At 33.7% G+C, this 15340-nt stretch overlaps 1 protein-coding gene across 4 annotated transcripts in view; it reads left to right on the top strand.

Annotated features, from left to right (window-relative positions):
* Window positions 1-15340, top strand: part of LRRIQ1 (leucine rich repeats and IQ motif containing 1) — a 104500-nt gene that overhangs the window by 44816 nt on the left and 44344 nt on the right. For 3 of the 4 annotated variants that reach the window (XM_033058868.1, XM_033058867.1, XM_033058864.1), the window contains exons 19-22: window positions 8964-9053; window positions 9770-9894; window positions 10501-10596; window positions 10944-11029. In XM_033058868.1, the coding sequence (XP_032914759.1) occupies window positions 8964-9053; window positions 9770-9894; window positions 10501-10596; window positions 10944-11029 (397 nt within the window). The remainder of the gene's footprint in view (window positions 1-8963; window positions 9054-9769; window positions 9895-10500; window positions 10597-10943; window positions 11030-15340) is intronic. The other variant, XM_033058866.1, reaches the window with a different exon arrangement.

Raw genomic sequence — 15340 nt, 5'->3', positions numbered from 1 at the left:
AGGTGATTGTGGAAATCTAGCATGGGTTTATCAAGGACTCATCACCTTCATTGTTTTCTGTCACAAGGTGACTGGCACTATGAAATAAGGGGAGTGCAGTGCATATTGCATGCCTTTATTTTGGCAAGGCTGTTGACTGTCTCCCAGAGTCTTATTCCCAAAATTTATTTGAGGTATGGGCTGGGAAAGTTGACAATAAGGTCATTGGCAAATTGTCTGCACTACCAGGCTCAAATAGTTGTGTTTTGTGGTGCAAAATTGCACAGTCATAATTACTGGTGGACAGTAATTAATGGAGCCCATCATGGATAGTTGGGGGACCAAAATGATAAAAAAAATTAGTAAGCTACCTATAGGATGGAATGGAATGCAATCTCAAGTGTGCAGATGACACTGTATTGAGGGCAGTGGTTGGCATGCTGCAGGATCAGGGTGTTCTTTAGAGCAGTCTGCACAGGCTAGATAGGCAGGCTGACCAGAGCCTCATAATGCTCAACAAGAGCAAGTGCAAAGTCCAGTATATAGGCAATACTGTTGGCTAGGGTCTGACTTTCTAGGAAGAAGTCCCACAGAAAAGGATGTGCAGTCATAATGGACATTTTATGCAATGCTTTAGTTTCTAACAGTGTAAAAAAAGAATGGTAAAAACCCCCAAACACCTCATATGCTATAATACCGTCTTAATTTACTAAAAACTATTTATGTCTAGTTTGTCCTAGAATAGAGTGGGCTGAGGAGTCCTAAATGTTAAACACTGTCCCATTCCTTAGTCTAGTAATATTTTGGTATGAAAAATACTTAAAACCTTATTTTTTGATACAGATATAGGAGTAGCTATTGATCATTCATAGACCAGGTAAAGATCCCAAAGAATCAACTCCTTTCCAAAGAGTACCGTTACATGTCCCAAAAGATTTAAGCTATTGAGAATACAGATGTGAATGAACAAAATTCAACTTGCAGATTCATTTGTGGATATTTTATTTCAAATAGAAAAGACGGTGCTAAAGACATATAAGGAGGACAGTATAAGGGAATCTGAGAGACAATTTAGATGTATCTCTTCAGACTGAAGGATTTTGTAGTGTAATTAGATGTTTGTTAACCTGAATTCCAAAAAATCTGTGTTTATAACTTAGCCCTTCTTTGCACTTTAACTTCCAAATCCTTTTTTTTGTTATTGTTCCTGAAATAGGGACTTTTAAGCAAAAAGGAAAAGTTGTCTTGAAATTGAAACTAATCTTTCATGTGACCTGAACTTTGAAACATGTTAAAGGTTAAATGACTATAAACTTTTGGCTAGTCTTTTTTTTTTTTATCACCCTGTGCTTCTGCAAGACTTCCCTTCCTTAGACAAAACTGCAAACTGAAACACAGTTTTCTACTGTGTTTTAGTATTCGTTATCTAAGATGGATAGAACATTTTGGATTATGTTCCTTCAAAATTCTTTGAAGGCAGTGTTTGAGATAGGGTTGAGATGTTCCTTGGCTGTTTTTTTCATAAGTTTTTAACTCATTGCCCCTTGAAAGTTTTGTTTCTTTGTTTTCATGAAAGTAGAAAAACTTGGGAAAAGGTTTATAGAGACAGAGCAGCAAAAATTTGTGTCATGTGCCAGAGTCAGAGAGAAGACTTGAAGATTCTTGTTATTTTAATGGGGAAAGACTATATCTGGGGTCTCAGACCCATTTTGAGGGGGCTCTTGAAGGTTCCAAGAGCTTGACATTTGTTGAGATGGGTGGGGATTTATATCTCAAAAGATTTTTCAAGCATACATTTCTGATGCTTATTTGAATCATGTCTAACCTCTGAAGCTGAGGTTACCATATACCCATCTGTATTTTTTATTCCTGTATTTAAAGAAAGGACACAGACCTTCCTTTGAACACTGTCAAGTGTAAGACAAAAATGCATTTTTAGAAAAGTTTAGGTCACATAGATTGTGAGTGATGGACATGAACTACAATAAATTCAGACGTTTGGAGAGTTAATTATGTATGTAGACATTCAACCTTTTATTTGAACAAAAACTTCTGTGGTCCTTGAAATTGTCATTGTTCATTTACTTTTCCACAGTGAGTTCTCATTTATTTGCATTTGTGTAAACACATTGGTATATGCATTAAATGTAAATATATATATATATATATATTAATTAGAATTTTAGAGAACAGCTGATTTTTCAAGCTTATTAAAAATTTAGGAAAAATAACATTTGGAGAAGATCTTCTACAATAAAATTTTCTTTAATGTTTTTGTTAACAGAATGTGATTTTTCCAGTAATCATTAATACATCCTTCTTAGAAATAGACTCTTCTTGTCGTCTCATTTTCCTACAAGAATGTACTCTAGTAATTAACCAGTTTTTGTAAGTCTATAAAATCTCCTGAGGTTAATTAATCATTGCAATGGTTCCCTGGAATTCATGTGGTACTACTTTTTTTGGCTTGAAATTTTGTTTGGTTTTAGTAGTCATAAGAATGCAGCTGTACCCAGATTTCTAATGTATATATATTGTTTTATATAAAGACAAGGTCGAAATAGAAGCATTGCCAAAGGTTAAAATAACCTTTATTAGGGTGCTAACCTATTTATTTTCAGCACATAAAATATGTGAAAAATACTGGAAGAGAAACTTGGAGAAAGGGACTATTTTTCCTACTGCTTGAAGATCAGATATATATTTTCAGTAAAATCTGTATCCTCTAAATGATCTAATTAAAAATATTTTACGTTTTTTTTATAATATTGTTAAATGCATTTACATATGGGAGCATTTAGACTTAATTTTTGTAGTACTGTAAGTGGAATAATATTGCAGCTAATAGAAGATTCAGTTAAGGATGTTCATATCTGACATTTTCTTAGCTTTGGAAGTTATTTCGAAAGTCTGGGTTTGAGCTGATGTTCAGCTGCCTAACACTGAACTAAGCTTTACACATGAACTTGAGTTTCACAGAAAAACTAGTCTATAGAGTAATCTGATTCCTCAAAGGACTGGATGAAAGAAAAGGCTAAATACACAAATATATTCAGATCTTTAGTTTCAAAGGAAGTTTTCAATCACAGTCTATCAACAATATACAAAAAGAACATAGAAAAGTGATCTGGTTCTTCTGTTTCAGCTATACGAGCTAAAAAAATCGTGATTTCTTAACAAATTTTTAAAAACTTACTTAGAATTTAACAGAAGAAATTCCCAGCAAATACTCAGGCCTTGGCAGAAATAAATTTAGTTTAAAAAGAAATTAAATACATCGTTCTGGACTAGCATGATATTTAAATGAAATGTCCTACAGAGTGAAATATGTTTGCCAGGAACCAAGAGGAAAAGTTACAGCTTTCTGCCAGATGAAAGACAGTTCAGTAGGCTGGCTGTGAGTATCAGAGGGTTAACCTTCAGCAAAAGATCCCTCTGCCTCACCACGCCTCCTCCCAGTCTAAGCAAGTATCTAACCTACAGGACGTTTAACATCAGGAAAAGCAGTTCTTTATGTGGAATGTATTGCCCCAAAAGAATTTTTATAAGCTTATTTAAAATAGTCACAGAATGATGTTGAGGGTTCTGCCTTTCATTTGTCTTTACTTTTACCTTTTTTATTGTCTTTCAGTGAACAAGACTTTAACTGCACTATTCAAATATACTCACTAAAAACCAGAAATTAGGGATATCACTAGCCTGAAGAATTTTATTCAAGTTTTTATTCTATAGAGAAGACTAATGGAAAGATTGATTCATTTATTTACTCTAATTGCACAGTATTCTCATTGAAAAAAAAATGAATGTGGAGAGGGCAGATGCTTTGTAACATCTGGTTACAAAAAGGTCACTCCTCCTAAGGACGACACTAATGGCCTCACAGAGGGGAGCAGAAGTATAGGAAAATGTTGGATAAAACCAGGCAGGTGAACTGGATGAAGGGTGAATCTTTTTTCAAAGCAGAGGATTCTGCACACTATTTCTATGAAATTCTAATGTGGAAATACTGTTTCTAATAGAAGATCTTTTTGTTTTTTGTCCCTTGCCATTCTTCCTGTTAGGTTGTAATGATCAGAAGCCAGTGTTACTCTTAGTTCACAGTGTGTTTAGGATGTTATCTTTCTTCTGTTTGTTAATATTGTTGGATAATTTACTTAGAATTTATCTTAAAATACCATATAAATAAATGCACTTAAATATCAATGAATTTTTTTTTCTGACTATACCATTGCCATCCTGAAAACAGTGAGTGAGTCAATGAGGAGATGAAAGAAGAAAGGAAAGAAGTATAAAGAGAGAGGTTTCTCTGATTTTCAAAGATACTTCAAAGATGCTGTTTTCTTAGGTGTTGATTCTGAGGTCCATCACAGTTGGAAACCTGGAGTAGTTTCAGCTCCCATGGCATCTAACATGATGTCCTTTCTGAGTTAATCTGCACCACTTCAGCAGTTACATCCTGAGTTGTATAAATTATTGGCGTTCTTTCTAGATTGACATAGAGATGACACAGCAAACATGCTGACTAGATGGTTACATTTGTCATTAGAAATTAGATTACTGTTTTAGGGTGAGGAATATTTCCCTAGATTTTAGCAGAAAGTCCTTAAACCACCAGTTTCCAAGGTCTAAAAGAATGTACTAAAGGAAGGATTGTCCTTATCATGTCCAGCTTTTTGCCTTCTTTCCATATGCATCTGCTACTGAATTCTTCTGGAAGCAGAGTGATGATGTAGAAGAATATTTGCTCTGACCAGAACAGAGTTAGATGTCAAATGTTACCCTTTCTTTTCAGCCTGTATTGTTTATGCCTTTTTGCATCCTCTGCTTCAAACCATAGTACAGTATCAGGAATTGGTTTGGTTTCGATTATGCTCTTGTGATCCTCCTTGATCTCAGAGGGATGAAAGGCAATATGTGATGGCATTATTCACAGTTTGGACAGTTACTTGTGGTAGTGCTTCAAAGCTGAGTGCAAATTTGACACTGTCCTGAGAACTATTTTTGTTCATGGTGTAAATATGACTCAGAACAGCCCTAATTACATATATAGTCAGGATAGTTATAAAATATTATTTAGGTCCAGAATGTAATCCAGAGCATATTAAAAATGCCTAGGATTAGATTGTGTAAATAACATTTGCAACTAAGACTTTTCAACAGCTCATTCAGACCCAATTAGTTAGCAGAACCATTCTTACTAACTTTGCTCCTTGTAGGATTGGACTCTGTTTCTGAGACTACAGAAGTTCAGTGCTTGATGTAAACAGTCATTGCATTTTGCAAAGGAAGCAGTTGAGTAAATACTTGAAAAATAAAGGAGGAACAAAATGAAAAAGGCTGTATATAAGATACATATATATTATATACATATATATAATGTGCCATGAAAAAGAAAATCCCTAAGCCTAATCCCTAAGAGTTTGTTAATGAGCTGCAAAAGTAAAGGGGGAGCCCTGTAGTAGTAGTAGTGTCTCGAAGCATAAAAAATACATTGTGAATCAGGATTTATCCTAATGGATAAATGAAAACAGCTAATAATATGAAAGTTTCATTATTAAAATTCAGAAAGAAAACTCCAACATCAAATAGATTCACATCTCCTTCTTCCTAAAGAGTTGTATCATGGATAATTGTATTGTGTTTAAAAATTAAAATATTTATTTCAAATGGGTTAACAAAATACAGGTGCAACAAAAAAATTAGAAAGGTCAATGTATGTTTTGTGTGTTTGTGAAACATGAAACTTAAAGTTATTAATGCAGACTTTTTGAAGGAAACACTATAAATAAAGTATGGAGGATACAAAAGCATAAAAGATATCTTCAGATGTGAACTAATGAACTAATGAACTAATATGTGTAAAATCAACTGTATGTGATTTACACATAGGTGTAAAGCACATTGTATACCTCAATATTTAGGAAATTACTTAATTTGACTTTAGAAATAAATATAAATATAGCACACCTATAGCTGTTTGTGTAGACCATACAATCAAAATCTGTAAATTTAATTGCATTGTAATTCATCTCAGATTGTTGGTTTTTAATCTTGAACAGTATCAGTACAAGTAGATCTAGTTTTAAACCTTAGGTGCTGGTAAATCTGTGATAAACTTTTTATTAGGACTGTTTATAGGCAAGTTGTGGACAGAAGTTCCTTGAGCTTAGTGCTGTGAAAATGTCCAGAGAAAACATAGTGGGAGTGTTTGAGAATCAATTCTGCATTTATTTTTGTGGACAAAGCAGACATCAGTGTGGTATATTTTTATGATATGCTGTACATTCATAGGAGTAGAAGAGGTACTTAATGGTAAATCAGTTGTCTTTTTTTTATTGTTTGGCATATTTATACCTTTGATTCATACTTTTTTATTATTACCGGTATTTCTTTTCAACACTTAGAACAGTGAAATACATTTTATCGCTACAAAAGAAATAAAGCCACTAGTAGTACTAAGTTAATAAATGGAAAACATTGGGCTAGGAAAACATTAGTGAGAAAAGTTTCAAAATAAATATTAAAAGTAAAGAACTTGAATTGGGTTATGGTGCAACTATAAAGCAAAAGCAGTCAATCAGTGTACTGCTAAGTGATTTTTGTTCCATTAAAATTGACTACACCTTTGGAGTGTTATTTCTCATGGGGATTTTTGTTCTGTTTTTATTTTTTGTTTGTTTGAGGGGGGTTGCTTGGTTTGGGGTTTTTTGTTTGTTTTTTGGGGGGTTTTTTTTGTTTTTTTTTTTTCTTTTACAAGCTATTTCATCAGAGAGGTAAAACTTCAACTAGCCAGCATGGAGGCTTGGCCCTGAAATCTGACATTACAGCTTGGATAATATTCATTGCTATTGTAAGACATTTAAGTACTCAGGTAAATAATGGACCAATTAAGTTTACTGACATATAAACTGTACAAGAAGTGGAAATCTACCTCTCTCCCACCAATATTGATTCTTTTGCAAATAGATGAGGAAGAAAAATTTCTAAAATTTGCTATTTTCATATGCTTGCATATATCAACACCATTGACTAGATTGCATGCCTAGTCTTGAAAAATAAAATGAAAAATTATTATCTGAAAAATTAAAAATATAATTTGCATAGTGCAATTGGGAAAGAGCATAAGGAAGAATAATACCTATTTTCACTGGAAATTTTCAGATGTTGTACCTTTTTCATAGCTTTTCTCTTTGATCATTCTGCCCATAGCACTCAGGCAATTGTAAAACTTGAATTGTAGCTTTGTCTCTGCTAAGATACCAACTTGTCAGTCTTCTATGTTCAAATTGTACCAATGACACATATTTCAATTGATCACCTTTGGGATTTGATTTTCTACAGTCTGCTTTCTGGAATGGATTTTTTAAATGAAAATTGTATAAATCTACCACGCAGTGGTTGTCAGCATAAGAATAATCACATCAGTGAAGAGAGATACATTAGTGGGTTGTAGGTAACTGTAAAAGTTAAAGAAAGTGATACATTTTGTTTTTTGCATGCTTCTTCAGTTTATTTACATAGATTTCTTAATACATACAACTATTCAAGAGAGGAAATATGATAAAATGGGTAATTTTATATATTTATTATGAATTGAAATATTGAGGATGGAAAAAGTGGTTATCTGTTAATAATGAGGGCATAGAATTTTTCCAGATTTATTAAACAAAGGAATGAAACCCAAAACATATTGTAATCAAATAACAGGGAATTCCAGAAGCAGAATCAGTCAGATGTATGAATTCATCCCTTTTAAGACATGAAAATTAAATCAAACATTATTTTTCAAAGCTTGGTCAGAATGGAAGAAAAAGAGAAAAAGAGTGATCTTAGAGCCACCAAACTATGCGACCAGTACAAAAAAAAAAAAAAAAAAAATATATATATATATATATATATATTATTCTTTTGTCTCTCAGGATTTCAAAGGTCTTGCAAGATATTGTTCACCAATCTAAGGCCATACAAAGTCCTCTTTATACAAACTACACAGTAAGGTATCCAAACTTAGGATCATTTCTCAGGGTCAGAAATCAGTACAGTCTGAAATATTCATGAATGGGAGAAAGATAGTCCAGTTTTATAAAGTAGACATTTTCAAAAGAATGAACCTGAGGCTCTTTACTTTTGAAGAAGAACCTGAATGACTGAGCCCTGTAAGTCAAACTAAATCCTTCAGTGATATATACTTATTGTGTGGTAGTGTTTTGATTCTCTCTATTATCAGAATGTATTGAAAAGACATGGTAAAAAGCCTCTTTTCATAGAAGAAAAACAAGCCATATACAGGTTAGGTTTGAAAGAAAGTCTAGAGTTTGTTTTTATGAAAGAAAACTGAATTCTTTCTTAAAATGTTAAGGACACCAGTTATTAACTAATTCTATCATCCTTCTTCATTCCAACCATTATTTTAGTTTCCCATTTGATCCATTACATCAGGAATAAAACTGCATAATTGAAGCAGATAGCATTATATAGAATTTACTTTTTTAGTCCCAAATTTCAGTGGAAATTACTCACCAATTCATTCAACAAAATCAAGTTTGACAGAATCAGGCACCTTCATGTGGACATAAAATACTGTTAGTCAAAAAAAACTACACAAAGCTCTTCATATTCCTTATGCCTTTAAGTATTTTAGGTATTTTTCAAAGTTTGGCAGTCTTTTATAATAACTTGGGTTTACTAAAAATGTTGGAATAAAATACAGGAATTCGAGAAAGAGGGGTTATATCTTATGCAAAACCAAAACCCAAAAAGGACCTCCACAACCCTCAAGTACTGTTGTTCTGATTTGTTTAAAATAAAACGGTACAGCATCTGCAAAGGTGCTTTGAGTGTGGTTGCTCTGCAGGTGGCAGTTCTGATATACAACTTGAAAAGATGTACAAAGTGTGTAGGACAATTTAAAAGAGACTTTGCAAAAGTTATGAAAACTAACCTGATTTTATCAGTGCACTATTTGACTTTGCTCATTCATGCAGGCTACATTAGAGAAGGAATGGCTAACTCTAGATTCCACCCGTTTCCCTTCAAAAACACTCCTGCTCTCAAACCAGCTGCACTGGCCAAAGGTAACATGTCACAGAAACAACTTAGTCTTCAGTCTTTACTCATTCCTTAAGGATATGCTATTCTGGGGTGATTAATATGACAATTTAGTGACTTAAAAACACAATTACTTTTAGAAGTCTCAGACTTCCTCCTCATCTCCAGATGCAATTTTTCTTTTAGATTTTCTTTCATTTGCTTATTTTTTTTTCTTTATTTTGGATTTATTTCAACACTTTACTTCACAGTAGCAGAAAAAAAAGATGATGTGCTTCATCTGCACATTTGGCAATGGATTAAAAATTACTAGTTGACAAACTGCTTTAAAAATACTAAGATCTGCATTATATGACAACAGCTGAATGTTTTCAAAACAGCTAAAGGTCATCGAACTGTAATGTCTGCTACATATTTGATAAACTTTGAAGTTTTGGCCTTTTGTCTTTTTAGGATTTGTATTCTTATTGCATAGTGTTACTAATGTTTTGTTTCCTACAATTAGGAAAAAGAAAGGAGTCTTATAAATACGCAATTTGTTATATTTGGGGATATTAAGTGTAACTAAAGTCACCTTTTTGTCCTATTCAATTAGTTGAAAGTAAGATCTATAATGGGCATATCACCATTAAGAGTCCTTTTATTTATAATGATAAACTGCAAAAGCTGGTGCAGGTTTTCCTGCACATTTTAAACACAAACTTACAGGGGCAATTAGCTGCATTCCTTTTCTTTCTCTTAGAAGTTTTCTAGGCCTTCAGATTCCAGAGGACATTCGAATAGTTTGCCTTTAGCACCACAAGAAGTTTGGCAGTGTGCTAACAGACCACATTCATGCTCAGCAGAAAAAATCCATTTTCATACCAGGTAAGTAAAATTATATTGTTTTAAATTATATTTAGTTCATTTGAATTTGAAAAAAATAAAAAGGAGAAGAAGAGGCTATTTTCTGATGCTTTTGCTACTTTTGTTTAATGTGATATTACTGGAGTTAAAATGTATTTACTTCCTAAAACCAAATGTATTAAATTTGGTTGTTATTTTTCATTTACTATCATAATTAGGAATATAAAAATATATATGCGTAGTTTTATTTATTTTGGTTTGACTATAAATCATAAAACTTCTATTTTTTCATATATGTTATAAAATAGATGTTGAAATAGAGATCTTTAAGACTAGATAAAGATTAAAAGGAATTTCTTAAACAGCTGCATTCTGTGAAAGGATTGAAATATGCCTCAAGTAATTGAAATGTAAACATTTCAAATTGATGGCAGACTTTTATTACACTCCAAGATAAAACCTTCATAGAATATTAAAATAGATTTTTTTGGTATCATTTCCAAGCTTCAAAAGTACCTTTTAAAGGCACAAACAAGTTGCAGTATAATAAAGGCTGCAAAATAGTGTAACCCCAGACCCTTCCTTATTTACTTACCTTTCAGTACTGCTCTTATACTTTGTTTCTAGGTCAGGCAAGGAAACAATGTCACAGCTTTCTAACTGGAAAGAAAAAAAGGAATTTTTATTTATGTCTGAAAAAGAAGAGAAAATATCAGAAGAATGGTATGTTAAGCTCTTTTATTTCCACAGTGACTTCCAAGAACAGATACAGTATAGTTGGCTGTTGTTGCTTGCTTTTTTTAAGTTCCATGTTTGAAGAATCCCTGTTTTCTACCAAAGTAAAAATTATTGCAATTATTTTTTGTAAGTGTCTGGGAAACTATCTTAATAAGTTGCAATAATGAAATGTTAAGATAAGAATTACAGCTATTTCTGTAACTCAGAAAGTTTCAAACTATGGATCAGTACTACACACCAGTATTCTTTTCAAAAAGTGTATTATACAATAATATACAGCTGGTGTAACACAATACATGTGAAGTATTTAGTAAGTTATTTTCTTCCCTTAGGGGTTTTAAAGATATTTCTACTGCACAGCTAATGCTGAAGAGGGCCCATAAAATGAAACCTAAAAAATGCAGTAATAAAAGTTTAGGTAAGTCAACACTTAAAATAATGGTTATATTGATGTATTGATGTATTCTGGTTCTTCTCAGATACTTCTAATGTCAATGAACCTTTCTTAGAATCTTTAATTGTTAGTATGATATGCTAATAGAAATGTTGCTGGAATTTATTAATAAACATATTAGTCAAATACTGATAGTACAAGAAAAATTTAAACATTTAAGACCCTTGGTGACAATAGGGCTTAATAAAGACCTAAATGGTCTTTAGAAAATGCACCCTTATTTACTTACATTTTGTATCACAAGCTACACTCTTCTGCATAACTTTGCAAAATTATTCTGTATTAAGTGCTAAAAATATTGAAGAATGTTTTGCTTTTTGAAGGGAAAAAATCAACCTACAGATATATGTAGGCAAAGATCTTTTTCTCTATATTTTTTTCTACTTTAAATACCATACTTATGACTAAGACTAAATATGACAACAATGATCTTTAGTTAAAAAAAATAATAAAAGGGGTAGGAAACAAAAAGACAGGTTATCAACAAACCATGCTTTGTGGAAATGAGAATATATGGATAAGGAATTAAAGTTATTATATTGAAAAATCTTCATAGCTTTCCATGGTGCTGCCATGTTACCTTATTTAAAAAAAAAGAAAAAGTAATGTGCATGTGGCGTGCAGCTAAATTTTTAAATGTGTATTCTATTTTTTGGCCTCTGTATAATTTTTCACTAAAACTTATTAGGTTATATCTTCTTTTCTGCATAGGATGTCTGTCTTATGTTAGTAATTAATCCAGTCATAGATGTCTGATTGAGCATATCAGATTTGCTATCCTATTTTTGTTGTAGTTCTAATGGATTTCTTGGATATGTTTATGTTCACTTTGTTCAGATTATTCAATATGATGTATGGTTGTTGAGCTTTTTAGTGTAATGCTTGGAATATTCTCAAAGTACATTTCTAGTAAAAAAAAAAAAGAAAAAACTTTTGCCCAATGTTTTTATAGTTTCAAATTTTCTCCTCTTGAAACTACCTCATATAGATTTTTTTTTTGTCTTTCTCACTATTACATCAAGCACAAAAATAACCTATGTATATAATTTGCCTATATGGATTTTTCTGTCAGTCATTAAAATCACATTTTTTTCAGATGAACGCAAAGCAGTACCAAAAATGTGACTGAAAATATGTCACTCCATCCCTTTTCAGTAAAAAGGTTATCAAGCTGACTACTCTTTCTCATACGGTCAGTCCTTCCTTGGTCAGTAAGGAAATTATTAATGGAAATTGATAATGGAAATTATCAATCAAAACAAGTATTTTTATATTTAATTGATCTTAAAGCTCTGATCTTATACTAAAAACATGATCCTGATCAGATATTGTCCATCTGAAAAGAATCTCCACATATATAATTACGTTTTCCATCAGGTATATGTCTGAAAGTTGTGAGAGTAAATCAGAGTCTTTTTGAAGGTCAGGTAGAACAGAGGGACTTTTCAGCATTTAAATTAGAGTGGATACACCTTATCCTGAGGCTAGCCAGCTCCAGATCAGGAAACTGTAACCAGACCCATTAGGTTGCCAGTATCTTTCCTAGATCTTTGTGTGGTACAGCTCATGCTAGGTTACTTTTAGCAATTTCAGTGTAACTAGGGAGAGACAATTCACACTCTTAGGCAATTGCTTTGAGTTTAACCCTACTGAAGCAGGAACTATAAGAGAGATTTCATTCCTTCTAATATTCAAAATCAGATTGAAATTCGTCTGAATAAGTAGATGTCAACATTGTCTTTTAATGTTCCCATAGAAGTTACCATCCTATTACCTTCATCTCCACTGAAATGAGATTCATTTATTACTTAGTGATACTGCATATGGAAAGTTGTAGGATTTAGTTTTAGCAATACTGTTTCTGTTCTTTCTCTTGGGTTTCCAGGTCTTCAGTGTTATAATTACAACTGTTTCCTTTTTAGCTAATTTAAAGTAGTTTAAGTATGCTATGTACAAGAAAATAATTTTCTTTGTGATAAACATCCATACCCACCAGAAGGTAAGTAACCAGCAGCCACTTAGAAGTGGGAATTATAAGTCGTAAAGAAGCAATTTTCAATGTTATACCTACTTACACATCTGACTTAGAAGCAAAATTTTAAACTTTGAGAAAATGCAAAGGAACAACTCCAAAGATTCTAGGTTCAACTAAATGATAAACTCTTCACATTAAACCTATAGTTTTTATGTTGAGATTGCAGTATAATCCCAAACATCTTTTATATGCTATTGATCATTCTGTGTAAGGATCTCATTACTTGCAGGTTATGATAAGGTACTGATAGATCTTCTTGGAACAAACTAGCTGTCAGAGTATGTTTTCTGGTTCCATATGCTCTCAAAGTCCTTTGCCTTACACCTGAGATTCACAAATTCGAAGTGTTAAACCAGCTTGCATTCAGAGAGTCATGCAGTTGATAATATTGTCAAGATGTCTGCTGGGTTGGAACCTGGAGTGGACAGCCCTGAACAGCTTTGATCCTTAATACACTCAGGTGTGGAAATTTATTCCTTTTTATTTTCCATATAAAACATTTGTCTTCTGCTAGTGCTACAGTGATGGTATCCATTTGAAAATTATGGAAGTCCACATCTGAGTTAGTAATCTTCATTGTTTTATGGAAAGAAATTTCCTCTTCAAGCATAATTCAAAAACAGGCTTCTTGAGTCTCACTGTAAAAGTACTTATAGCTCTCCATTGCCTAGACACAAAAGCTAGAGTGACTTGCTGAAGTACAAAGTTAAATTCTAGATATGTAGAAGTAACTGAGAAGTATTTTATCTCATGTGTCTGCCCACATATCTTCTCAGGAAAGAAAAAATATGGCAAATACTGTCAAGTGCACTGAATACTGTGGTTTGCATTGCAAGGGAGAGAGAGCTTAAAGCATCATAACCTTATAATAGGGAGTGATTCAGGCAAGGCTTAATTGCAGCTGACGAGTCCCACTAACTAATGGCTTAAGGCCTGTATGCCCTAATCCACTTCTGTTATTTAGTAATAATCCACCTTATTTATTTATACTCCACTTCTGTTATTCTACTTGTTAAAGAAAGTTGCAGCCTGCATTTTAATGATACAAAATGTATACTGTGTCTGCTTCAACTATTTTTACTGTACAGTAAGATAATACAAAAGGTGTAGGCAAGACACCAGAAAATTTGCAGCCAAGTAAAACTGGCATAATGTCAGAAATATTCCTGTTAACCTGGGTGCATAATATTCTATAGAAATTCTAATTCAAAATCTAAATACAGCAGATGTTATTTTGCCTCACTATGTTTAAGTGGCTGTGACTCATAACAGTCTTAGCTTCCTAAAGATGTCTTGGCACAATAGTACCAAATTTCTTGCTTAACTTGGAATTTCCCTCATCCTGTGGATTTTATATTAACCTCTCAGTTAAATTCTTTTTCTTTTAAGATAGCTGAAAACTTCTCTCTCCTACCCTGGTGTATTACTTCTTGTTTAACCTTTTCCTCCCAGGGAAAAAAGTTCTCTTGTCAGTGGATCAGGTTCAGGCAGCACGGGTTTAGAAAAGGCAGGTCCTGTTTTGACCAATCTGATCTCATTTTATGAGCAGGTGACTTACCTATTGGATGAGGGAAAGGTTGTGGATGTTGTATACCTGGGCTTCAGGAAAGCCTTTGATACTTCCTTCCACAGCATTCTACTGGAGCAGCTGGCTTGGACAGATGCACTCTTTGCTGGATTAAAAACTGGCTGGATGGTCAGGCCCACAGAGCAGTAGTGAATGGTGCTCCATCCAGTTGGCAACTGGTTGCTAGAGGGGTTCCTAGAGCTCAGTATTGGGGCTGGACTTGTTCAATCTCTTAATTGATGATCAGGGTGGGGGCAGGGGGGCAGAATCCAAGGCACCCTCAGTAAACCTGCAGATTATATTAAGTTGATCTGCTAGAGGTCAGGAAGGCTTTGCAGAGTGGTCTGGATAGTCTGGATTGATGGGCCAGTGCCAATTGCATGAGGTTCTACAAGGTGAAGTGCTGGGTCCTGCACTTGGATCACAATAACTCCAGGCAGCACTGCAGGTTTAGGGAACAGTGGCTGGAGAGCAGTCCAAAGGACCTGGGGATGATGGTGACAGTAGCTGAACATGAGCCAGCATGTGCCCAGGTGGCCAAGAAGGCCAAAGGCATCCTGGCCTGGATCAGCAATAGTGTGGCCAGCAGGACTGGGGCAGGGATTGTCCCCCTGTACTTGGCACTGGTGAGGCCACACCTCAAGTCCTGTGTCTGGTTCTGGGCTACTCACTG

The sequence above is a fragment of the Catharus ustulatus genome, chromosome 4 (genome assembly GCF_009819885.2).
Source record: "Catharus ustulatus isolate bCatUst1 chromosome 4, bCatUst1.pri.v2, whole genome shotgun sequence".
In the NCBI taxonomy this organism is placed as follows: domain Eukaryota; kingdom Metazoa; phylum Chordata; class Aves; order Passeriformes; family Turdidae; genus Catharus; species Catharus ustulatus.
Note: the sequence above shows the minus strand (reverse complement) of the source record. Positions and strands in the feature narration are given on the sequence as shown.